We start from the raw sequence: 25941 nt of genomic DNA on the forward strand, positions 1-25941 counted from the left end.
ACAGTATTTAAATCTAGTAGGTAAATCTGTTCTCCACTGAAGTAGTACATTTAACCAATAAAATCATCAAAACATTTATTTCTATATTCCAGGAAATCAGTGACTTTTGTTGGCTGCCGTTCCCCTCATTACATTGTCCCTGATCACACATCGGAAATCCCAGTCTGTCATGGTACTGACTAATGTGGGCCAACCCCAAAACAATTTGAACTAAGCATGCTCTCTGTGTTGGAAAGTGCACAACTCTTGAGGACAACACAAGGAAAACAATTTGTTGGGGAACGATAGACTTGCACTTCTGGGTATAAAAAGGTTGGAAGGCTTCCGGCTGTGTGTCTGCTTTCAGCCTGTCTGTTGGTCCAAATGGATGTGAGGTTTGGCTGCTGGTTAATTGGGTGCTCGTGTGCAGAAGAGAAAACCTTGTGTTCCCACATCTGCCTGTGGTGCAAAAAGCATAACGAGTTGATCTTGAGTTAACCTGAAAGCGGCTCAGAGTTCAGTGCCTGGCATGAGTTAAAGGGCCATTGGCTCTTATGAAGCTGACGAGAGAAATGCCAGCGATGATCGCTGGTGCTTTATTCCAAAATGCTTTTGTATTCTTTGCTGTTGTTAGTGCTCTGATTTGAACTGCTGGTAACTGGGCAGATTAAAGCCATGATGCTTGTGTTGTGAAGGTTATTTTTCACATTTTGTGCCTTTGAGCATGTGCTATCACCACACTGTGAAGCAAACAACACGTTTGTCTGTTGGAGGGTGATATTAAGCCATTTGACTTAAAAGGCTCATACACTTGAAACAGAATTTACCAGCAAGAAGATGACAGCAATTTTAGCATATTATGTAATATTTAAAGAACTTGTTGTTTTTCAAGGGTTTTGAATCTGAATGAATTGGCAAAGGATAGAGGCAGAAGATGGAAAACAATGGAAACAGTTAGTGGGGTTTGAGTCTAGTCCTGATGGCTGTTCCTCTTTCTTTGTGCATTGGGTTTGCTTTTCTTTGTTAAACAGTACCTGCAGTCAATGCCCTTTGTTTTAATCTTAATTCACCACAAATGCGTTTTTCAGATGTGGGAGGAATTAGTGCAGGTTCTGATAGGAAACACAGCACATAGCAGTTTGTTTTCTCTATGGAAGAAATCCCTATGCTACTGTTTTGGTCCAGAAGTTAAAGATGCATGAAGCTAGAGCTCAGTCATGGAGAATACGCAGAAGTAAAATACATACAAGTATTTTTTTAAATGCATGTTTCTGCAAAAAGTAAATCCAGAGATTAATAAAGTAGCTAAGGATTATTGACGTGCTTTTTTAACAGGTGGGTCTTCAGGATGTATTTGAAGACAACAAATGCTGTACAGGCAGGTAGTGGGAGATCATTCCACCATCTGGATGATAGTACAGAAAAGAGGCTTGAAGTGTGTCTTCCCTGTCTCTCAAATGAGATGTAGGTATCAAGGAGATGGCCCTTAAAGACCTGCTGTCTTAATGCTTGTAGTGTGAAGCAGCTCTGCAGAGATTCTGTCATATTTACTGGAGTGGTCTTGTAGAACTTAATTCATATTACAGCTGCAATATTCATTGTGCTATTACAACACTGGTAAATATACTGGTGAACCCATGAAGTGGTTAAAGACTGGCCTGTAATGATTTAAGCTAAATTAGTTACGTATTATGTATGTTTATTTCAGTATGTGAATGTGGTAATTAATCAAAACATCCACAAAGCACTTTCCATGGTGCTGAGAATGCATAATAAAAATATGATATTAATACAATATTGTAGCCTTCTTTGATATTAGATTTACAGCATTGGGATAACATTTAACAAAGGATTTTTTGTGCAACTACCACCATGATCTACTGTTCTTCAGGCTTTCAAAATTATCTTGTTTCTTGTCATTCAGTGATTGATTAACATGCTTTCCCCCTATTTCTAGGACTCCTTTCTTTTGATTCAAGTTTCTGAAATTGTCTGTTCACATCATTCTTTCCATAGGGTTTCAATATTGCTATTTCTCTTTCCTTTTAGCATAGCAGGAGATAATGTAAAACTAGGGATCAGTTGATTGGTATGCTTGTTTTGCTGACTTCTTTGGCACGGTGCCTTCCACTCACTGAGAATGCTGTGCTGAATGTGATTGTGCTCTGGGATTGAAGCAGTGGCAGGAGATGCCTTATCTGGTGACAGCGGGATTTCTGAAAATATATACCTTGGCTGTTTTTAAAATTTAGAAAATCTCTATTGTAAATTAAATTAAACTTTAGTAAGGCTTTGGTTTTTAATCTTAGGATTTTGCTGCGGAATCTGGTAATACTAAATGTTCCCTATGACCTTTTAACTTATTAAAGGTTGAAAGTGAAATCTCAGGATTTTTTGACTGTAACGTCAGATTTTTTTTTTTGGTTTGTTTTTGCCTGAGGCATTTCTCAATATCTAATCTAATATATTTTCCTTATAACAAACCTCCATCACCTCCACCAAAATGATCACAGTAACTGTAGCCATACAGCTAGCTGGTACCAAACAACATCGCTCTATTTTAGAATCCCTTACAACTGCAATAAGTCTCAGTAGCATCGTTAGGGGAAAAACATCTCATTTCCTCCCATCTCTTTAAACACGGAATCAAAGCTGGTTGTGCAGTTGCTGCTGCCACCAGTACTGATCGATGATTGGGCTTTTTAGCGGTGGCCTGGCCAGCGAGACACGGCTCAGCCGCGAGCTCATCCCTGGACGTGCTTTGAATCTCATTACCACGGAGCAGACGCCCATTGATTTTCCATCGACTCCCTTCGGTCCACTCAAGTCCTGCAGGCTGGTGAAAAATGTAACGGCTCCATGGTGCGAGCAAATGGAAAGAAGAGCAGGGGATTGATTAGATATGGCTTACGGCTTTAGTTAAGAATCGGCATACCATCACCACTGCACAAGCGTGTCCCGACTGCCATTTGGGTGGGCAGTGCTGTCTTAGAACACATTTAATCCAGTTGGTTAGATCCTGACTGAGTTGACATGGGCTAAACAGTAGATTCAGTCCTCCTTCGTATTTAATGAGCTTTTACCTTGCATCTTATAACTGTCATGGGCGGTTTGCATACAAAATAAATCAGTTGTCCCAAACACACCCATCAAAAGTTCCTCAAATTACCTATTATACTAAACCTATGATGCAATCCAATGATAAATAAAAATCTACGTTTTTGGTCACCACAGAGGCCTTATTTTTTCCACCTTTCAGGTAGCAGTCAGAGGTTTTGACACAAGCAATTGTGAAGGAGAACAAGTGAAGCTCCTCTATTTCAAACTACTTTAGCACTGAGTGGCTGTTTTGACAGAGCAGAGGAGCCTAGGTGTCCACAAGGCCCACTGAGGGGTCTCTGATGCCGTGGTCTGAATTGTGTAGCGAGTAAAGGTCCAAGTTTTGATTGACTCACTCAGTTGCCATCTGTGCTCTGCCATTCGTCTGCTTGGTGGTCATAAAATCACTTGTCCTTGTTTGAAATATGATGTCAATAAAATGATCCTGCTCACTAAAAACAAGACTTTCACCTCAAATAAGCCCCCAGACTCACACAAACTGACCAAATAGATGAGAACAACTGGAACTTAATGAGTCATAAAAACACCCACATGGAGATGCAAATGGTGCTTGCTTTGTTTTGTATTTCTTGCTTTTCCACTGTAATAAGCTTGAGGTTAGATATTGCTGACATCCTTTTATTTCTACTGATAATTGCCATCTTTTCCATGTTTAGAGGGATGGTCTTGACAGATGGGGGCAATGAAACCTTTTGCCCTCTTTGAAGTTTTAATTTGAATGTAGGTTGAGTACTGCAATAATTCACATATAAGAATAGATATAATTTTTAAAGCAAAAATGTTCAAGCCTTTAAAGCAACATTCCACCCCAAATCTGTAATTCATTACCTAACAATTTTGGATGAATTAAAGAAACATTCATGAAGAGAAATGAGCCAGTAATGATACTTACAAAGACTTATCCTTAGAGATATCCTTTTGCAGTGTTCAGTTCCAACCTACTCCCTCCAGCTAAATTCAGGGGAATTTAAGGATTTGAGAAAGGTATATTACTCTACACTTAGAGTAAATTCCCTTAAACAATTTCGTATTAAAAGGTGCAAATTATGGATTTCAATGGATCAGTATTTTAATGGTAGGGCACCAAATGAAATATGTCAACATAAAAAAAGTTGGTGATGCATGGCATGGTAGCTCATGTACCTTTGTACCATTTCAATCTTCTGCTTGTGATCACAAAACTACCGACTCTTTTAACTCAAAACAGCTAGCTCTACAAATGCTTCTTATCTGCTGCGTCACATCCTAGAAAAGCAAGTGGCGCCACTCACCGGCCATGTCTCTATGTCACACACCACAGGTACATCCGGCCGGAGCAGACGCTGAACGCCACCATCAGTAGTACGGGCTGCAGTGAGCAGCCAGAGCACCACGTGGCCTTCTTGGAGCACGTGGTGGTGCGCGTATTCATTGACCACCCGCGGCGCGGGGACCTGGAGATCAGCCTTGTCTCACCGGCGGGGACCCGCTCCCAGCTGCTGTTGAAGAGGTCAGGCTTTGGCATGATCCCCGCCCCCAAGACACACATCTGAGCTGGAGAATTAAAGGTTGCACAGTGTTCATGACCCAAGCCCTGGAGAACTGGATCGAAGACTAAATGGTGCACAATGTTGCAGAGGTTACTTATTTACAGGTTATTTATGGAATAGACTATGAAACAGATTTTCAATCTTAGGGCTATTCAAAGGTTCACAAAGGTATTGCTGAGCTATATTGTTTTGCAGTTGCTGTGTAACACACACAAGCAGCTAAATATTTTTCAGTATTTTAACTAGGCTATAACAAGTATGATCTTTGACCTTTTGCCCAATGTCCCACCTACATTCTCTTCCATATTGTCATAGGCTCACTGCCAACCTTACTATCACAGATGCTGATGTTTCCTCTAGAATCAGTACATCAGTACATTGAGAGCTGCTGGCAGATGTGTAACAAATCAATCATGTGCGCACACACACACACACACACACACACACACAAACACACACACACACACACGCACACGCAGTTTTGATCTCCTTTTTCACCTGCTTTTTTCGACACTTTGTATTTTTTTAAGTCCTCAGTGGATGCAGTAATGAGCCTTTAAGCAACGCTGAATTTTATTCTAGCAGCCCGACATGAATAAAACATGTGCACGCATTATCTCTCTCTATATGTCTCACTCACATAGCTAAGCATTTTGGGCTTCAGCACTAGATTTTCTTTGTTTATCTGGGGAAATCTGCAAAGTCCTGCATCAGAAGATAGTAGCTGGAAAAATGACAAATGCTGCAGTATCTTAGCCTTTCCATCAGTGCTAATGCCAATAGTCAGCTTGCTGCTTCAACGTGCTTCCCCAATGTGTATTTTGCTTTTATTGTTGTTTATTTGTCGAGACACATTCACGCATTATTTACCACATTGAAAAAGGGAGACCTGTTAAATCCCTCCTCTGCACATTTACCTCCCACAAAGGGCTGGCTTTATCGAAGACATGGGCAGGGATGACAGGCTAATGGGACTCCCTATGTTCAAGTGTGTTTATTTACTGGTGCATGTTGATGGTTCCTTTGGTTTCACTCTCTCTGGTCCCAGGGATTGCATGATTCACCCACATACAGCATAGCCAATGGATAGTCATCATATGATAGGCATATGATGTGCCTTGCTAGAGAATGCTGCGTTTACACTGAATTATTGAAAGGGGCTTGAGGGAGGTGTAGGGCACTACTCTGTTTAGTACGTTCACCACTGCCAGATTTCATAACTCATTTTCCCTGTGATTCAGGCTGCTTCACATTGACCTGTAGCCTAGAGTAAAAATACATCCACATTGTCAAATAGTGCTCATGGTTTGTGTGTGTGTGTTTTTATGAATGTGTTGTGTGTGAGTGTGTGGCTCGCATGAAGAACCAATTTGAGTGATTCGTGAACAACTCATTTGTGAGCCACTTTTAGAAACCACGTGCCTTCTTAAAAGTCTTCATTAGCTCCGGTGTAGAACCAGAAACGGGTCACTTGGATCTAATTGAAGAGAGTTCAAAGTAAGCACTGTGAGCCCAGGAGCAACACAAGAATTCACTTCTCTGCTTTATCTCTGTGGGGAGGGGATGCACCCAAAGCCGGTTGAGGGGGGAGTCCTACATGCTGAAGAGATACCAGGCTTGAGAACTAACAATGCCACATATTAGCGAAGCACATCCGAAGTGCAGAAGGTCTGAATGCAAAACTTGTAGCAGTCTCCATTAGAGCTCTTTGACTGGAAGCTTCATTGAGCCAAGGAATACCTAATGAATCATTCAGAAATGCTAACATGCGAATAATGAATGAAAAACTGGGGGAGACAAGCTAGCACAATGTCTCTTATGAAGTGGAACCTTTCTCACAGTGAAATATTCCTTTAAGTGAGCGATATGGTGAATAGGGATGTGAATTTGACAGCAAGGCGATCATTGCTGATCCAGAGCAAAAGCCCTCGGTTCAATTTAATCTGTTAGCAAGCTGATCGATAATACAAATGCGTCTTTGCAGAATCTACTACTTATGGCAGTGCCCAAGCTCACGTTTGCCACACTGTGGGAGCAGTTCTCCACAAGGAACAAATAAATCCACGTTTATTTCACCTCATCGTTAAACACTTTTTTCCTCTTTTCCATTTGCCCCTGCAGACTCTTTGATAACTCCAATGAGGGCTTTAAGAACTGGGAGTTCATGACGGTGCACTGTTGGGGTGAGAGGGCAGAGGGCACATGGACGCTGGAGATATCCGACTCACCCTCTCAGCTCCGCAACCCAGAAGTGTTGGGTAAGCCTTGTGGGGATAAGGGCTGTATCAGGAGAGTGTGTAAAGACTAGTAAGAAGCATGGGTGTCTTCTCGCTGTGGGTAACACTTATTTTCAGGGTCTCCTATGGCACTGTGGGTAATTTAAATGTTTCTGATTATGGGAAAGCAGGGAAACCCCATTTTGCTTTTCCTGTCACAGAGTTTCAAAATAGTTGAAATATAGTTTTCAGAACATTCAGAGCCACCAGTGAAGAACACGGAGAATTTTGCCTTCAGCTCATCGGGACAGTTCAAAGATGTTGAATTTAATTGGAATTTATCAAAATGGGCATCACCGTGAACAACAGTGTCTTAAATGCTGACTATCAGTTCATTCACCTCACCTTTGGAAATGCAGATTGAACATATGAGTGATTCCCAATTGTTAGCACAGGTCTCCAGATGTGCTTTTACCAAACAAGAGATTAATAATTTTAACCTTTTCTTTAGATTTATGTGTATCACAATTTGCATCCCCTGCTCCCCAGGTAAGATGAAGGAATGGACTCTTATTTTGTATGGCACAGCAGAGCACCCCTACCAGTCTCATGGCTCCCACTCTCGCTCACACATGCTGGAGGTCTCCAGTGTGCAAAGCACAGAGCCTACGCTGGGGATTCCCCAGCCTGAAGAACAGGAAGAGGAGGAGTATAACGGTACTGTGATCTGAGCACGTACACACCTGGATGCATGATGCAGTAGCTGGTATATATGTGAAACACTTGTTAGCCCCAGGATGCATGCTGTATGTGGTTATTTGTAATTCAATATAAAGTTATCTCATGGATATCACAAGTGACTTAACTAAAATACAAATTAAAATTGTAAATCAATCCCCATAAACGATTTATTATAAATCATAATAACTCTAATCTGGACATTCTGTTGTTAATCTAATGGCCATATATATTTGTCGTAAGATATTCTTGCTTGCTGCTTAGAGGCGGAAGTGTCCACTTGATGCCTGTAGAAATGCCTAGCTTGTATAATGGTTTGCTCATTAGTCTTGGTGCCTTAGCATCTCCGAATCCTGATCTGTTGTGTGGCTTTCAGTAAAACGCGATGAAGCAGCACAGCTGTGGCGATTGCACTGTAACCACAGCTCCGAGCTCTATGGCTGCACTGCTTCCTGTGTGCGAATGGCAAAGTAGCCGAGGCGCGCCATCACAACTCTGTGCTCTTCGTTCCAGGGCCGTGCCACCGTGAGTGCGGTGACCAGGGCTGTGATGGACCTCACGCTGAGCATTGCCTGAACTGTGTCAACTTCAGCCTGGGCAGCCTGAAGAGCGGCAGGTACAACCCATGAAGCTGCCAGCATGCCCGCCACACCCACCTTCTTGTAGGCACTTACGGCTCTCCCCTGGCTCAGCGTTTTTTAGCGTTGACATGGACTGAGGTCAAATCAGGTGTCTCGTTCTATGGCTTGAATGAACTTAGATTTACACTGATTTACTCTGATTTACACCAGCTTTTAAAATCAACTTCAACAGCATCGCTAAGATGAAATTCTTTCATGTTAGGGATGAGATGGGAGGTAGACTTTCCTCACACTGCAAAGAAATTGCACTCAGCTGATAATTGCTTAGAGGCCTTTAAAGGCCTTTTACTGGTCTCACACAAAACAGTATTGACAGCTGGAACAAGGGCAGTGTATAGGGAGCAGGTCTCTACTAGAAATTGCAAGTGACTTTTCAAAGATATTTCTTTGACCATTAAAAGCTCCTAGTGGTCTAGGACCTTTAGGTATTTCTGAGTGCCTGACATGCACCATGAAATGAGGACTTGCTGAAGAATATTTCAGGTTCTGAACACAAAGAAGGAAAGAGGCAGCCATTTGTTTCTTGTTAGGTGCTCACTCTTAGAATCACAATAATGTTTAATTATATCTGTTTTTCTTTTACACTATTTATTTAGTACAGCTGGTTTTGTTCAACTATGATTTAATGATCTTTTTATTTACACATTAAATGTATGTTTATCAAGAAGTATGAGAAGTGCTAGTTAATATTGTTTGTGTAACTAAGAGAGTAAAAAAGGGAAGTTGAGAGTATGTCTGTCTGATTGGCAGTAATGATCAGTCTTAGGGTTCAGAAAGCCCTGCTAAATTACTGCCATAACCTTGTCCTTGTCTTCACTGGTCTTCTCTTCTCCTCTCTTCTCTTCTCTTCTCTTCGCCTCTCTTCTCTTCTCATCTCTGGTCTTTTCTTCTCTTCTCTGATGTTCTCTTCTCTGATCTTCTCTTCTCTTCTCTGGTCTTCTCCGCTCTTCTCTTCTCTGGTCTTCTCTTCTCTTCTCCTCTCTTCTCTGCTCTTGTCTTCTCTTCTCTGCTCTTCTCTGCTCTTCTCTTCTCTTCTCTTCTCTGGTCTTCTCTTTTCTTGTCTTCTCTTCTCTGGTCTTCTCTTCTCTGCTCTTCTCTTCTCTGCTCTTCTCTTCTCTGGTCTTCTCTTCTCTGGTCTTCTCTTCTCTGGTCTTCTCTTCTCTTCTCTGGTCTTCTCTTCTCTTCTCTTCTCTTCTCTGGTCTTGTCTTGTCTTGTCTTGTCTTCTCTGATCTTCTCTGGTCTACTCCTCTCTTCTCTTCTCTGGTCCTCTCTTCTCTTCTCTTCTCTGCTCTGCTCTGCTCTTCTCTTGTCTTCTCTTCTCTGGTCTTCTCTTCTCTTCTCTGGTCTTCTCTGGTCTTCTCTTCTCTGGTCTTCTCTTTTCTTGTCTTCTCTTCTCTTCTCTTGTCTTCTCTGGTCTTCTCTTCTCTTCTCTTCTCTTCTCTTCTCTTCTCTTCTCTTCTCTTCTCTTCTCTTCTCTTCTCTTCTCTTCTCTTCTCTTCTCTTCTCTTCTCTTCTCTTCTCTTCTCTTCTCTTCTCTTTCCTTCCTCCCCACAGGACCTGCATTAGCCACTGTCCACTGGGCTACTTCGAGGACGTGGAAGCCCGTAGGTGCAGGCGCTGTCACCGAGGCTGTGAGAGGTGCGTGGGCCACAGCCCGCACAACTGTCGCTCTTGCCGTAGGGGCCTGTTCTTCTATGCCTTGGAGAGCTCCTGTGTAGCGGCCTGCCCTTCCGGATACTTCCCAGACGATGGTGAGTCTGAGGAGCGGATAGAGGAACCGTCGGTAGGGCCCTCAGGGTGTTCAGACACCCATTCCAGCACAGGTCTTGAGGTGTCTCTCTTCCACTGAGTTAGTACTGATTCTGGTCTTAATCACAAACAAGCTTTGTGAACACTGGGCTGTTGGTTCTTGTCAGGGGAATTTTGACTGTATTTGGAAAAATAGCAGCAGGATAGCAATTGGAGGTGTCCTACAAATGCTTAATTCTAAAAGATGTAGAAGTCTTGACTTGTCTAAATAATATTGTTTTGAAGAGACGAATGATAACAGAGAGAAATGTATGGTTGTAATTCAGTGAGATGAGTTCCAAATCTGTCCCAGCCTTCATACTTCTCTGCAGAGGCAGCTCCGTAAAGCTTTTGTAATGCTGGCAGCCAGATTTTGACCTCGAGCTGTTTGTGGTAGATATATTTATTAACTGATTGTCAAGCCATCAAACACTGCTGTCTCGAATTCACACCATCTGTATCAAACTGAACTCTCCCTGGGGATTGAGAGAAAGAGAACACACATGCACGCATGCAAGCACACACACATCTGGAGCATTTTAGATTGTGAATATGTACATGCTATAGAGTCCGGCTTTTTTTAATACTGTTTTTTTGTTGTTGTTGGCGGCAGATGTTCAAACAAATCAGTTTATCTTTTACCTGGGGGACACTGACGCAAAGAAAAGCTTGACGTGTTTCATTGTAGTTTGCAAATGTTAGACTCAGATGTTAAGCACACATACACTTCACACAGCACATGTGCGCACACACAAACACACACACATACACACACACAAACACAATGAAGCAGATGTTGATGTCGAGTTTTTCTTTCTGATGTTTGCAATTTTCACTTCTGATGAACTATGTAATTCCTTCCAAATCCCTGCCTGTTTCAGTGTCTATAGTAATAGGCATGAGATGATATGAAAACCCGTCGGACTCTCCACCTTGCTGTGTCACTCTCTCTGTTGTACTCTTTCTTTTTATATCTTCCCCTCGGTGTCCCTCTCTCTCCAGCTCAGAGACATTGTCTACAGTGCCATGAGAAGTGCAGGCACTGCCTGCATGAGTCGGACAGATGCACAGCCTGCAGTGAAGGCTTCAGGTAAGGTCGGTCTGAGAGCACTAAACAATTTACAGTGCTCAGGATACAGTCAGACCACCTAACAGACATAAAAAAAAAACCCAATAAACAAACCTAAATAAGCAGAAAAACAGAATAAACAACCATTTTTAAAAATCGCACATGCAGTTTTTGTAAAGTTCACTATTCAGTCCTTTTAAAAGTGTGTTTCACTGAATAGCCTAACATTTCTAATGCTGAAATAATGCTGATTGTTGTCAACATTATGTAAATGAGACCACACCAATAGGTCCCAACTAGCATGCATTCAGTATTGTGTACAATATGTTTATTAGGTCAAATATTCAGTTAAGGTTTGTTATAAAGTACATTAAAAAGAACAGTATCTTATACCTGCTGCAGTCAAGATTTGGTTCTATGGCCAATGGAAAACTGCTGCATCATAGCAGGCCATGTGATGCCAAATAATGCTGATTTTTCTGCAGTGCTCTGTGATTGGTGTGTGTGTGTGTGCATGCAGGCGCTGCTTAGATGCACTGCGTTCTGAATGATCACATGATCACAGCCTTCCAGCTCTTCACTGACTGACTGTCTAGCGTACGTCTGGTCATCGTTATCTGCCTTTTCTCTTTTGCCATTTGTCCTGTCTGGAGGCATCAGCTCAAGTTTCAGCCTCGAAAAGAAAAAAAAAAAGAAGCCCTTGCTTTTCCTTCCATGCAGCGCAAGTGTCCACATTCCCTCCTGTTGTATGCTTCAGAGACCCAGAGCCTTTCCTTCACTTCACAAGTTCTCGTTTGCGGCACTGAGGTAGTTTGTGGAAACTTTAAGGCCTTTGAGCTTTGAGGCCACTGAGCTCCTGAGGCCTTCACGCTGGCATAGTGGGAATGAAAGGGACTTGAAAGCTTGTTCACGCAGCTCAGATTATGTTTGACTTCTCATTTTCAAACCGCTGACCCCCAAGGGCCCGGTTTGCCACCGTAGACATGTTCTTCTTTCAGCCGAAGCTAAAAGCCCCTAGAGTGCAGCAGGCGGTGCTCATTTAGATTACTGGCATCCTTATACAGTGACATCAGTCACAAGATAACTCCATCCTTACACAGTGACATCAGTCAGAAGATAACTTGCTGTTCCCATCTTGTTCCCCTTTCTCTCTCTCTCTCTCTCTCTCTCTCTCTCTCTCTCTCTCTCTCTCTCTCTCTCTATCTATCTATCTATCTATCTATCTATCTATCTATCTTTCTCTCTCTCTCTCTCTCTCTCTCTCTCTCTCTCTCTCTCTCTCTCTCTCTCTCTCTTCTCCTTGTAGCTTAGCCGGAATGACCTGTGTTCCGGAGTGTGTCAATGGGACCTTTTTTAACCTGGAGGAAATGAAGTGTAGCCCCTGCCACATGTCCTGCTCCACCTGCACAGGTGTCACTCTACTCTCTCTGATCAGTGAACGGAACAGTTCGGGTTTCATGCAGTAGACTCTGGTGGCATGCAAACTAGTCTGGAACCGCACCTATTTTCCCTCTCTGCCCGAAATGCAGCTGCTGGCTGTAGAATTGAGCTCTGACAGGGAGGTTGCTGAAGCAGCGTGTCTTGTGTTAGGCAAGGTGGCTAGCCTAGCAGCGGTTGAGCAGTGGACACTGGCAATATGCTAGTCTGCTGTGAGCCTGGTGATGCCCAGGGCTATTTCCATGTCTAGAGTGGTGCAAAATGGTTACACAAAATTTTACTCATATCAGTCAGTCATTGTTTTCAATAAGGACATGCCATGGAGTTACCTTGCTGACATTCAGACTAGCTAGCTTGTTGGGGAGCTTGTTAGCAAAAGATTTTCTGTGTTGCCTCTGTTGTGTGGCAACTGTTTTTTTTTTCAGTGACTATCCTATGTAGTATAGAGCTGACTTTAAATAAATCACATATTTGCATGAGAACTGTGTTGTCGATAACAATTAAAAAATAATGGCAGGTAATGAATAGACTGAAGAGCAGTGAATTGTGTTGGTCACAAAACAGAGTGGGTTCTTTTACTACTTTGAAGTTGATTATAAGAGCAAAACACTGGAATTGAAAACAATGTGAGGAAAAAAAGCATTTTTGTTTTGGCTGTAAAGCTGCTAAAATTAGCACTGCATGCTCCTGCAACAAAAATCAGCTCTGTGTCGCTCTCCTGAGACGACGATGAAGTTGTCACTAGGGCCTGGATGATCCTAAACACAGGGCTTTGATTAGGGCCCCCTGTGACACCTGAGCTGCCTGCCGGAGCCCTGTGCCCTCCACCCCCTCTGCGGCCAGCTCTACGATTTAATTAGCAGGAGTGACTCGCCTGCCTTGGAGATTCAAGGATGGTCTCAGGGATGCGCTTCACTCCCTGAGTCTGTGCATGGAGGATGCTATTGAGCACTGAGTGTGATGACAGAGTTAACCACTTTGTGTGTGTGTGTGTGTGTGTGTGTTTCTAATGAGATAACATTCTGTTAGTGTATGGCTTAATTAGCTCAGACAGAGCTCTTCCCAAAAAGTCACTGCTTAAGAGTACAAAGGGAGGATTCTGTTAAGCTGTGTATTGGTAGGTGTATGTTGTGTGGGTGGGTGTGTGTCTGTGTGTGATTTGGCGGTTTCACTGTTGTGCTTACAAGGGCTTTATTACTTTTTCCTCCCAGAGAGATAAAGCAGCTCTCTTTTAATCAACCAAAAAAGTGACCTTTCCAAGACCCTACTATATCTTGATGTGTATATTCTCCACTGTACTTTATACATTCAGTAAAATGTATAAAAATGTACTGATAATGTACTAATTAAGCAGAATTGCTATGTTATTAATAACACAATTAGCTATGTTAAATACATGTTAAGTCTTAGTCACGATCTTAATCCGTTTCAGGAAATATACAGGTTCAGGTGCTTCAAAAAGCAAAACAACAACGTCAACTATACTTTTAACGATAGTTTCAATTATACATTCTTCCTCACAGGGCCAGGCATGAAGGAGTGCATCCACTGTGCCCAAGACTTCCTGCTCCAGGAGTGGCGGTGTGTCCGTAAATGTGCTGCCGGATACTACGAGTGCGAGAAAACAGAGTTCCTAAAGAGGATGTGTTGCAAGTGCGTATAAGGACATATTGGCAGCAGTTTGCAGCTTGTTTTAAGGAGTGGCAGCAGTTTGTAGCTTGTTTTAAGGAGTGGCAGCAGTTTGCAGCTTGTTTTAAGGAGTGGCAGCAGTTTGTAGCTTGTTTTCTAAATGCTGGTTGTTCTGCTAGCCTGATACTGGGATTTGGGGAAAGTCTGGCCCCCTGCGACCCTGAATTGGATTAAGCGGTTTAGAAAAGGAATGAATAATTATTTGATTTATAGAAGGTCTGTCATTTGTACTCGAGTCACCAACAAACAGCTTCTGCCTGTCTTTCTGTCTATTTCTCTCTCCCTGGACATCTGTGCCTAATTACAGATTTGAGCTGGCTACAGTGGTACAGACATACTGATCATGCAATTAAAAAAATGAGAGGCAGAGAGAAGAGGAAGAAACAGACACCATCTATAGTGTCTACAGTTCCCTTCATTTTTTGATAACAATAGCCTGTCAGTCACGTTATTGTGCTTTATGCACTGCATCTTTTGTTTATGGTTTTTCTTCTTCCTTTCATGTTCTCCAATGCTAAGAAATCTGAGAGGAACAACAGGGGTAATGCAAACAGAGCTCCCCCACTTCCTGCAGCAGGGGCTGAATTTACAGCACTTTCACCTCGCTAATGGGTCACTATGGGCTGCTCCTTCCCACTCCCTTATAAATCTTGGGACTGGTGCTTTATGAAAGCTGTCCAAAGCAAATAGATGCTTTTAAAGAAGGTCATAGAACCAACAGGTACTTCATTGAAGAACTGAGAATGTTGGCTGGCTGGATGACTGGGTTGGATGTGTATATGTGTGCGTGTGTGTGTGTATTTTTTTATTTATTTTTATGTTTGTGCATGTGTGTAGGTCGCAGTGGGATGTAGAGGTGATGAGAGCAGACAGCCATAAAATCGAAGTAAAGTCTGACCCTGGGGAAGAGCGCAGGGCATTAGTTAAAACCATGTTCTGCTGTGGAAGTGACAAACGCAGCGTGCAAGGCGCACCTGTTCCCCAGGGTCACGAGCCAAGAGTGTTCGCTGATGGAAATGCCAAACTTGTCTGAACGAGGCTTTATTTCCTACTGCTGAATCCGTTTATTTCCTGTTGTTGATCAAGCCTCTCTGGAGCTCAGGCCCATTGAAAGGTGGCAAGACTTCTAGGGGGTCGCTGTGCAGTTATCACCTCTTTCTCCTTGAGGATCTGTGAAATGCTGAATTCCTTGCAGATTTTCCTTGGCTTTATCTGTGAGATTTTCATTGTTGAAAACCTCACAACTGGGACCTGGGATGAATGTTGCAGGTTCGCATGGTGCACCAGGGTCACTTGCCATGTTAAGTTTTAGAGTCTGCTTCCGGGTCTTTACTCCAGTGTGCTGTTTCTCTGCCTTCCCTGGTGTTTCACAGTTTAGTTACTGAATGCTTTTGTCTGTTCCAACAGACCCGTCTCTGTCCTGAAGACTCAACCCCATGCCCAAAAATTTGCATTTCAGCAAAATTCATCATTAATTAATATTCTGTGCTGTGATCATTAACAATACAGCCTATTGCAATTCCATTTTTAAAAAAATAAATAAATAAATAAAAATAAGCAAGTTTTATTTTTGGAAGTTATTTTGTTTAAAAGGTGGGGAAGTCTCAACTTCTTAACTGTATGTATGTCATAGTGTCATTGTTGTTTTTCAGATGTAAACCAAGTTAACCTCAAGATTGGCTCAGGATTGAGTTTTAAATGTCCTTTACTCAGATAAACGTCCTCAGAAGCAAGCAGTGAAAGACAGCTAACAGGCACCACTTACCACTTACCAAAGTGCCAACTCACCCCTGGTAGCATTAATACATTGTTAGAAATGGTAGCGTTCTGGTGACCTATTCCTTTAAACGATGGGCACATGGAACTATCCAGCTTCAGCTCTGTGCCTTCAATACTCAGTTTGCAGTTTTATCCCCTTACTGCCTTTTTATGTATGTATGCATGTGTATGTTTGCATCATGCTGAGTGCTGACTTTCATTGGAGCTGCTTGAGTGCACCAGGACCAGACAGCCCGCTGCCCTCATACATATTCATATGATGACGCCCTTTTGTTGCCTTATTCTCTCCATCCACACAAAAACAGGCATTTTAATTTCAGAAAACTTCACTTCTTGGAGCTTAAAAAAAGATGTAGTGGGGGTGGGAAAGTGGGTGGGCAGGTTCCTCTTTTTCACAAGTAATCGAATGTATGTGCTTCTGTGTCTGTGTTGTTGTTTTTTTTGTTGCCGTGGTTCCATTTCCAGATGTGAGGAGAACTGTGGGAACTGCCAAGGGCCTGGTGCAAGCTGCACTCAGTGCAGGAACGGCTACAACCTGGTCGACGGCACGTGTATCGTCAGTGCCACCTGCAACAATGGTAGGTGCATGCACGGCCTGCCTGGCTGCACTGATTTCTTTCCTTTACTGGGATCCTGGACCCCTCTTTCACTGAGCTCCTTGACCCCTCTTTCACTGGGCTCCTGGACCCCCTTCCTCACTGGGATCCTGGACCTCTTCCCTCATTTGGAATAACCTACAAATGGGAAGAAAGCTCAGACAGGAGGCTGTCCATGGCATGGTCATGTCTAAGCAGTGTGCCAGGTATCACTGTATAGTCTTTTGTGGTTGATGTGGAGTAAGCGTCCTTTAGTGTATGAACATATGTGCTTCTTCGCATTTACAGTGCCATAGCTCATGAAGCCTTTTGCAGTTACATCCACACTCCTCATGATCTGAAGTTTCCAGGCTCACTGAGGCGACAGGCCATGTGGTTCTGTCATCCAGTTTGGTGAAATAGTTGAGAACGTAGGTCTTTCATAAAGTTTTGGTTCTGTAGCCATTGTGGGGAGGTAGGTGGGGAGGGGCTTTTTGAGGGTGCAGAGCTGAGCCTGGGGGCCTCTATGAGCTTGGCACAGGTGAGTTGCAATGTCGTGCTACGCTTCCACACTTCACTTTTACAGTTTGGCTTGAGACTCCTTTGCCAGAGAGCTTTTAGAGGCCCCTCAGGTTTTAGTTCTTCGCTAGCGAAGTTGGGTTGCACAAGTCTCAGCTGGGACCCACCACGGTTTTGGCTCAGAGGACCTCTCATTAGAGAAAGGGAGTGAGGGAGAGACACAGAGAGAGAGAAGCAGAAAAAGGACTAGAGGGAGAGAGGGACATAAAAAGGACAAAGAAACCTGGAGAGAGAGAGAGAGAGAGAGAGAGAGAGAGAGAGAGAGAGAGAGAGAGAAACTGGAGCCATGACAGTGAATGAGTGACACACTGGGCAGGACAAAGAGATCTGGTCGAGTGTGAGAGGTCACGGCTTTAGCAGGCCGCTATGAGTGAACATCATCCCTCATGACCCCAGAAGCCCTCATTTCTTCAGGTTTCTGCAACACCAGCAACAGGCCGAGTGCTGACCCACCATCGGCAAGGGAGGCAGGGGCCAAACGGGGAAAAGGAGCATTGCTGTGGGATAGCTCGTACCTCTGGCCCTCCCGGTGCACAGATGATGTGAACCAGCACAAAAGGTCAGAGGGCATTTAGAGTTTAGTGGGACTGCAGCTTAAGAGGGGTTCTATGAAGTAGGAGGAGGATCAGAAGACCTAGAGGTTCACACAGACCCAGGGGAATGGCTGGGTAAGAATCCGGACACTGCAGGAATAGTGTGTCAAGTGATAAGATGGGATGTGGAGATGGAGAGAAAATCAACTGTTGTGCCCAGAGGAGGTCATCTCATGCTATACTTCTTGAATGTGGGTGATGTGAATGGGACCCGCTCTCTCTCTCTCTCTTTCTCTCTCTCTCTGTCTCAGCGGATGAGGTGTTCTGTGAGATGGTGAAGTTCAATCGGCTGTGTGAGAAGAAACTCTTCCGCCAGTTCTGCTGCAGAACCTGTCGACTGGCAGGATAAAGGATACATGAATAGAAAAGAGAGGAAGGCAGACTACACTTTTATATAGCTGTTATCTGATGTACATTTTAAACCAATTATATCCGTGGTTTCAAAGACAACAAACCCCTCATCTCAATAAACCCTGACAGGGTGCTGTTTGATTGCCATAAGATATATTTTTAAGATTGTCTGTTTTATAAACCTCATATAGCACATGTATAGATTGTTTATTTTCACTTCAAAGATCATTATGAAACAGACTGCTAGGGATGTGACCTTAAGTAATAAGCTTATGGACCAACATTCTTGCAAATTGATAAGCGCATTTCCAGTACTGACCTCCTAGAAATTATGCAAGATTATTCCTTTCAAACAATAATGTCATTAAACAAATGTTGTGTAAGTCTGAAAAACTTCCATCACTGACGTGTATCACAAAAAATAATATTATACTGAAGGGAAGTGTACATATTGTACATACTGAAGGATTCCTCATGTCTGTACTCCTTCCTTATGTGGGAGTATTCCTTATGTAAGAAAGGCAGAATAAACCTGTCTGTGGACGCCAACAAGTCTCTGTGTATGTCCGCCCGCATGTCCCCTGCATGTTTTTCGTCTTTCTGTAAACACTGTCCCTGTCTTGTGAAACACATCACTCTTTCAGTGACCTTTTGTACCAGGAATGTGAGTCTGGGTTCTTGCTGGTAAATAATTGTCCTCTGGCTCCCGGAAGTCTCGCATTGCCAAACACTGAGCTCATTAAGTTTTCCTGGAAAGTTAAGTAGCCCACTCATTGAGCATCACGTCCTCCTAAATGATCTAAATGACAGCAGAGGTTGTATTCATGGCCTGGTAATGGGGGTATTGAACCCAAATTTTTATTTTTAAATTTAGCTCAATCACACATTTCCTACCCTTGGATAATAGCCTAAAATTTATAATATTTTTAAACCTCTTGTGATTGTTTTGGACACTTTCTCAAGTATTTCCAGAAGCATCTGGCACAACAGAGTAACACCCAGTAACCTCGGGGTGTTTGGATCTGTCCTGAAATAGGATTAATGTAAGAACCGAAGACATACACATACACGCTGAGAGATGAGACAGCTGCTCTTGCCTCAGTCACTGCATGTTTCAGACTGGGCCCCGAGAGCCACTCACCACCAGCTCTGATGTGGCTCTTTCTTAGTGTTTTGCTTGCTATTGCTTGTTAAAACCCAAGTATATGTTTTTAACCTATAAAATATTATTTAGAAGTGGCCTTTCTCTGAAAGGCCAATGAAAATAGTTTTAAATTAAAGTTATGATCCCACCTTAACCTTTTATGGAGAGTTAGTGAAAAAGGTGATTAAAATAGTTTTGGAGAAAGTGTGTAGTGAGGTATATACGACTGGATCTCCACCTTCCTAACAGACAGACCACAATCAGTACGGGTGGGCAACTGTGCCTCATCCACCCTCACCCTCAGTACTGGAGCTCCTCAGGGTTGTGTCCTAAGCCCCCTGCTCTACTCACTGTACACCTACGACTGCACAGCCACTTCCAGCTCCACCATCATTGTCAAGTTTGCTGATGACACCGTTGTCATGGGCCTGATCTCAGGCCTACCTGGAGGAGATTAAACACCTGGAAAACTGGTGCCAGGAAAATAATCTCCTCCTAAACGTCAGTAAGACAAAGGAGCTGATCGTGGATTGCATTAAGAAGCAGGAGCGGCTCTACCAACCAGTGAGGATCAGTGGAACCACGGTGGAGAGAATAGATAGTTTCAAGTACCTTGGTGTTCACATCTCGCAGGACCTGTCCTGGTCCCGCCATACCAACTCCCTGGCAAAGAAGGCTCGTCTTTACCTTCTCATCGTTGTCTTTACCACCTCAGACGCCTAAGAGACTTCAGACTGCCCTCCAAGGTACTGTGGAACTTCTACACCTGCACTATCGAGAGCATCCTCACGGGGAACATCACAGTCTGGTTTGGGAATAGCACCAAGCAGGACAGACAAGCACTCCAAAGGGTAGTGCGTTCAGCAGAGCGCATCACTCACACGGAACTTCCTGACCTGTAGACCATCACAAGCGGTGCCAGACCACGGCCAGGAGGATTGTGAAGGACCCCACCCATCCCAACAATAGGCTCTTCTCTCTGTTGAGGTCAGGGAGGTGCTTCCGCTCCCTGAAGACCAAGACAGAGAGACTGAAGAGAAGCTTCTTCCCACAGGCCATTCGGGCCCTGAATCAGGGAAACTGATAAACTGTGGGGACCACCACCACCATGTAACAACTGTGTGTGTGTGTGTGTGTGTGTGTGTGTGTGTGTTTGTGTGTGTGTATATATAATATTCATTTACCACCATGTAACATAAAAACTGTAAATATGTCATTTTACAAAATGGATCTGTACATTCTGTACATTGTGTACATATATATACACAACCATATACATTGTACATTGTGTATATAAACATAATATACATATATTGTACATACATTGTTAATATATTTTTGTACATTTATAGAATATATATTTCTTTATGCACCCCTGTTTTCTTTTTCCTCAGTTTGGACAGAGCACTCTCCACCATTTCACTGCGAGTTATACTGTGTATGACTATGTATGTGACAAATAAACCAAACTTGAAACTTAATATACATTACACTGGGCAAAACATTATTTATTTATTTATTTTGCTTCCCAAAATAAAATAGGTGGAGCTTATAGTACTTTTTATTCTGAGTTTGTATGCATTTTCTGTCACATATATTGTAAATATTTGGCCTCAGGAACATCCCTCTTCAGTGTACAGCAGCAGTCTGTCAACACAGAGGGGCTCCAGTTTTCCATACTATACATAATGACATGAGTACACTGAACAAAAACAATTGGGTGATAAAGAAAATCTGAAAACATGTTTAGATTCAGTGTGCAAAATGCATAAACATTTGTTGTTGTTGTAGAAAGCAAAATTGTGAATATTATCATACCGTGACACGATGCTGAAGTCATTCCTAGATGAGTAAACGACACTAGGCGAAAAGCTCATTTTAGCCTGTCCATTGAAATCCATATCAGAAAGAACGTGTGTCAGAATAATAATAATCTGATTACATAATTTGAACAAAAACATAGTAATATATAAATGTAGTTATTGTTCTTTCTAGATATGACAGTGATGTGTCAGGAACGTTTGTGAATGTGTGTACAAATTTTATGTTATTGTCCAAGAGCTCCACCCATTGGTCAGATTTATAACTACATTTTGCGCTGTTTTGTTGTAGCTACTGCTGTTGTTTTTACTGATTTTTGACTGTTTTACTTTTTTTTTATTATTATTATTTTAAAATCCTTCCTCTTCATACTAATTTTGGTCTAGTTTAGCTCGGTGCGTCGACGTAGAACTTTACTCTTTCAAAGTTCCCTGCTTTCTTTCACTGAACCTATCTTGTTAGAGGTGCATCCATGTCTGCCTTCCTGCTGTCTCCAAATGACATCTATTAGAAATGGCTCTGTAGCAGCCCTATTGATATTTATCAGCGTGAAGACACCACAGTGAGGTCCACGGAGACCTATAAGTGAAAGGCGTCCTTGGTTATTCAATCAAGCAGCTGATGTACGCCTAAATAATAACATAAGATGACTAATAGCTAAACACTGGAAAAGTTACAGTATATTGATTACTGTGTGTTACTGCCTGTGTAACGGGGAGTTCTTCAGTCCTTCCTAGATAAGTAAAGGAAGCACAAGCTACCAGGGAAAAGACTACCAGCTGAAATCCATACTTGAAAGAAGCGGATAACAACAAGCATGCCGAGCTTGGAAGGGATATAAATTGACAATATGAAGAAGAAAGGGCTTAAAGAATTAATAAAGGACTGGCAACTTTTTTCACCAGAGGAAGAAATGCTGCATGTTTCTAACGCCTATCTTCGATTGCGCAGTTAATTTTTTCCATAGAATGCAGAGTGCAAAGAAAGAATCCTGTGTATTTCTTTATGACCAGTTATTGCATAATTCCCCAGTAAATCCATGTGAATGAATGGTAGCAGGGCCTGTTAATTTATTCGAGCAATAATAAAAAGCTGCCTTTCATTCATTCATGTCATGAATGAACACAATACAGTGGACACCCTTAAAGAGAGTCCAGTGAATTGTGGAAGATGAGTACAGAATGAAAAAGAGTAAATACAGTGTGCAAAGACATTAATATTTGTTTATGAGTTGATTCTATATTTATAACATCTGATTTGCTGCACTCTGAAATTTTGGACTTGTATATGGTGATGAGTCTGGGAGGAATGTATGAGTCTTTGGTTACACGATAAATCTCAGAGCACACATCTGTTAAGTCGTCCCCTAGCTTACAGCTGCCCTGAACTGAGCATATTGCTCTGCGGTGATATACAAACATCCTTTCCCACCTTAATTATCTGTACCAAGCAACATCCGCTTTTCTTTTTATGAACTTGTCAAAATTTTAACGGCTAACCATAAAAACATCTAGATTGGGTACTGCATCAGGGAAATTTTTGAAGACCAGGCCTGCAATTAAACATTTTATTTCAGAACATACAAATAGATTAAAAATGCAAATTTATTGTAATTGATCTTTTTTTTTTTTTTTTTTTTTTTTTTTTTTTTTTTACTGCTGTCACACGCTGAATATCGTGATATCCCAGGCTGAAAGATTATGGTACAAGGGTATGACTTCCAGGGTCATTTAAAAGGATGTTAAATACAAAGATTATGAAATAAAACACAGAAGCAAAATTTATAACAAGGGTAGCTTACTCATCTACTTCTCTTTTCGAACCTTCTTTTTTACTTAACATATGTAATAATTAAAAAAAATGTTTTTTAAATCTAGACCTCAAAAGAATATTTTTTGTACTCGAGTCTACTCCTGAATTACTATGAATAATTTAATCATTTTGCACATGTATTTGATTGCTTGGATATTTTATAACATATCTCCTAGTAGGTGAATCAAATGCTCCGGAGCTCTGAATTCTTAATATTAAATGCCTTTAATTTCATGCTGGACAACATTCTGTTGAGTTAAATGAAACATTGTTAAAAACAAGTGAACACTGGCGTATGCAGTTTACTGCTGGTGACACTAGTAGTGGTATCACCGTGACCAGCCAACTTATAAATAAAGCACCAAAGCTTCACTGTCATTGTGTTTATTGCACTTTGGATGTTTGATTGCAAGTATGTTAACTGTTTAGATTTAAACAAAATCATAAAAATGCCATGACAGCTCCTCAGAGGTTAAAGGTCCATAGCCTAACTATTATACCATGTCATGATGGATTAACAGTAGCCTTTTTCCAAATTTTACAATTTATATTTCCTTATCTTCAGGAAACTTGGGAGGAAGAAGATAGAGAATACAATCAAAAAATGCAGGACTACACAACACTGGAAAAGGTATGCCCATTAGGCCTTCGTTAGACACTAATTTATTCATAGAAATTTTCTTGCACACAGTTGTATTATTTAAAATTTATTTGTGTTTGTTTATTAAAATCAACTAAAGTTAATTAAGAGGGAAAATGACTCAAGTTTAAATCTGAAGGAATACATATTTAACTCTTTAACTCTGTGACATGGTTCCTCCCTCTGGCATTGCTGTTCCCCATGTGGTTCTTTTTTCGAATTCGTTTTACAATGCATGTGTTTATCTTCTTGGTTATTGTAACTAATTCCGTGCGTTAGCATTGTCCTTTAAGTGTGTGCCTTTAAGCAAAGCATTTGTCTCTAAATGTCTCCATTAAATTTATTTTTAATTAAAATGTTCATGTAAATGTTACAATTACTTAGACTACATTTGAATGGAGGATGACTAGAGGCGCAATCTAACAAGTGAGCATGCAGTTTAGCAGATATGGAAATGTAGGTGTATAAATCATTTTAAGACCTGTTACGGAGTCAGGGCATAATGCCCTAATGAAATGTAATGTATCCCACATTACGCAGTCGTGCTAGCTTGTGCTGAAACCGTATTAAGAAACGTAAGTCTGCAGCATATTTCGGCAAACAGAGAATGCTCATATAGGATCTGAATGGCTCCCTAAACTGGTGAGTCCACATCAGTCTGTGCTTTGGTATTGCTCATTAACAAGGGATTCTCCTAGCTGCCCACCAGGCAAAGTTTACTAAACTGTCAGCAGAGGAACGACATCTTAACCTTACCTTAACTGCATAATTTGTAGCCCAAAGAGAGAATGAATGAAAAAGCTACCTGAGTGGAAGAGGTTTTGTAGCCAGTTATTTGGCTATTAAGTTCAATCAGCACTAGCTGTGCCATAATTCCAGACTGAAAGAAGCGGTGCTAATTCAGGGGAGGAAAGTGGTAGAAACTGCTTCTTTTCCTGTCACAGAATCCACATTCTACAACTTATTAACTTACAATAGCTGACAACACTTACGAAAGCAATGACAAAAAGTGTGTATAACATATCACTTCAATGCCACAGTCACTCACCCATTTTTTCCTCTTCATTTAGATATTTAGCATGGGTGCTGACAGCAAGCTGCCAATGAAACCAAAGCTGGGGTCCATTTACACTGCCAAGCCCAACCAGCAGCACGCTGGCATTTTGCCTCACATCTAACAGGGGCGTCTTCATATAAGCACCTTCCGTTCCTCATACAAGCTCCAAAGTTTTACATTAATTATCATTAAGAATGTGCTATTGAGGATCCCTACACTGTGGTACATCTGAGCTGATGAAGAGTAATTTTTATTTCATGTTTTTGTAGACCTAGTATAAATCTTAAAATTAAGTTCTAGCACCTGATGTGACACAAAAGCATCTTGGCTGCTGCTTTTGTAGTAGTAATTAAGTGCTATAGCAGTATATAAAGTATGTTATGCTTTACTTTCAATCTAGAGTTATGTGCAGTTCTTCTTGTATGGTTGTCAAAATATCTATATCTAAGGAAAATACCTAAGTGTGCAGTGCAGAGATGTTTGAGAACCATAATTTGGAAATAATGCTCTGTTTTAATCCAAGCCCTAAATTATTACAGTTTAGGATTTCCCTAACCTTTACAAACGCACTAAACCCCAAACATATTTACAAGACCCATTCTTATCTGTCTTTGTCACTTGTTCAAACCTTTTGCAGAGTCATACTTCATTTCATAACAATCAAAACACCAAACAGAGATGTAATTATTCTTTATTATAAAATGGAGGCTCTGACCTAATATTTAGTTAAGTCCCCATATTGTCTTCCTCACTTTATGGACAATATTATGACTCAAAAATACAGTACCTGTTCTTCTAAACAACTATGTTATCTTTCTTGCAAGAGGTAATGAGTTGGAATTGGAAAAACTTAAAAAAGTCACAGCTGGATATCTTTTTGTCTATCCATTTTATGTGACCACGATAGTGTAACAGTGAATGTTTACCATCCGTCCTTACAACTAAGATACCAGTAACGACACACTGAGAAATGGTCACGACATGCTCCTACCTTCACTTACACATACAGGCACACCTGGGTCCAACTATCCTGTAGAGGATGCGGAGCAAGATTTTCACTGTGCAGAGAACCACGCCATTGGGTTTTGTCTAATTACCTCTTTGGGAAAGACTGTCATGAATCTGTGAATGTCTAGAATTTTGTCCAGGTAGAATGCCTCCAACTTCTCTGGAAAAAGATTGATCATTCGCCAGTGACACTGAGCGTTACAAGTGTACAGATACTGTGACGGTGTAGTTACAAAAGCACACTATCATGGGGGATGACAGTGACTGCATAAAACTACTCAGACCAAAAATGTTAGCATAAGGCTCAGTAAACTCGCTCTGTGCTTTGTACTGGTGTGTGGATATTTATGGTATGTGAAAGTAGATATTGGTGAG

General features: G+C 41.7%; 1 protein-coding gene across 5 annotated transcripts in view; it reads left to right on the plus strand.

Moving 5' to 3' along the window:
- Window positions 1-24589, plus strand: part of pcsk6 (proprotein convertase subtilisin/kexin type 6) — a 50245-nt gene extending 25656 nt beyond the window's left edge. The window contains exons 12-22 of one of the 5 annotated variants that reach the window (XM_035527224.1): window positions 4400-4588; window positions 6750-6886; window positions 7394-7561; window positions 8096-8198; window positions 9779-9975; window positions 11015-11102; window positions 12388-12491; window positions 14042-14171; window positions 16452-16564; window positions 17555-17699; window positions 17985-18077. In XM_035527224.1, coding sequence (XP_035383117.1) covers window positions 4400-4588; window positions 6750-6886; window positions 7394-7561; window positions 8096-8198; window positions 9779-9975; window positions 11015-11102; window positions 12388-12491; window positions 14042-14171; window positions 16452-16564; window positions 17555-17699; window positions 17985-17991 — 1381 coding nt within the window. In that variant the 3' untranslated portion in view covers window positions 17992-18077. Of the gene's footprint in view, window positions 1-4399; window positions 4589-6749; window positions 6887-7393; window positions 7562-8095; window positions 8199-9778; window positions 9976-11014; window positions 11103-12387; window positions 12492-14041; window positions 14172-16451; window positions 16565-16734; window positions 16789-17554; window positions 17700-17984; window positions 18634-23426; window positions 23493-24571 lie in introns of those variants that run through there. The other 4 variants (XM_027004511.2, XM_027004508.2, XM_027004510.2 and 1 more) reach the window with 4 other exon arrangements.
- The last annotated feature ends 1352 nt before the right edge of the window (window positions 24590-25941 follow it).

This window comes from Electrophorus electricus, chromosome 1, assembly GCF_013358815.1.
Source record: "Electrophorus electricus isolate fEleEle1 chromosome 1, fEleEle1.pri, whole genome shotgun sequence".
NCBI lineage: Eukaryota > Metazoa > Chordata > Actinopteri > Gymnotiformes > Gymnotidae > Electrophorus > Electrophorus electricus.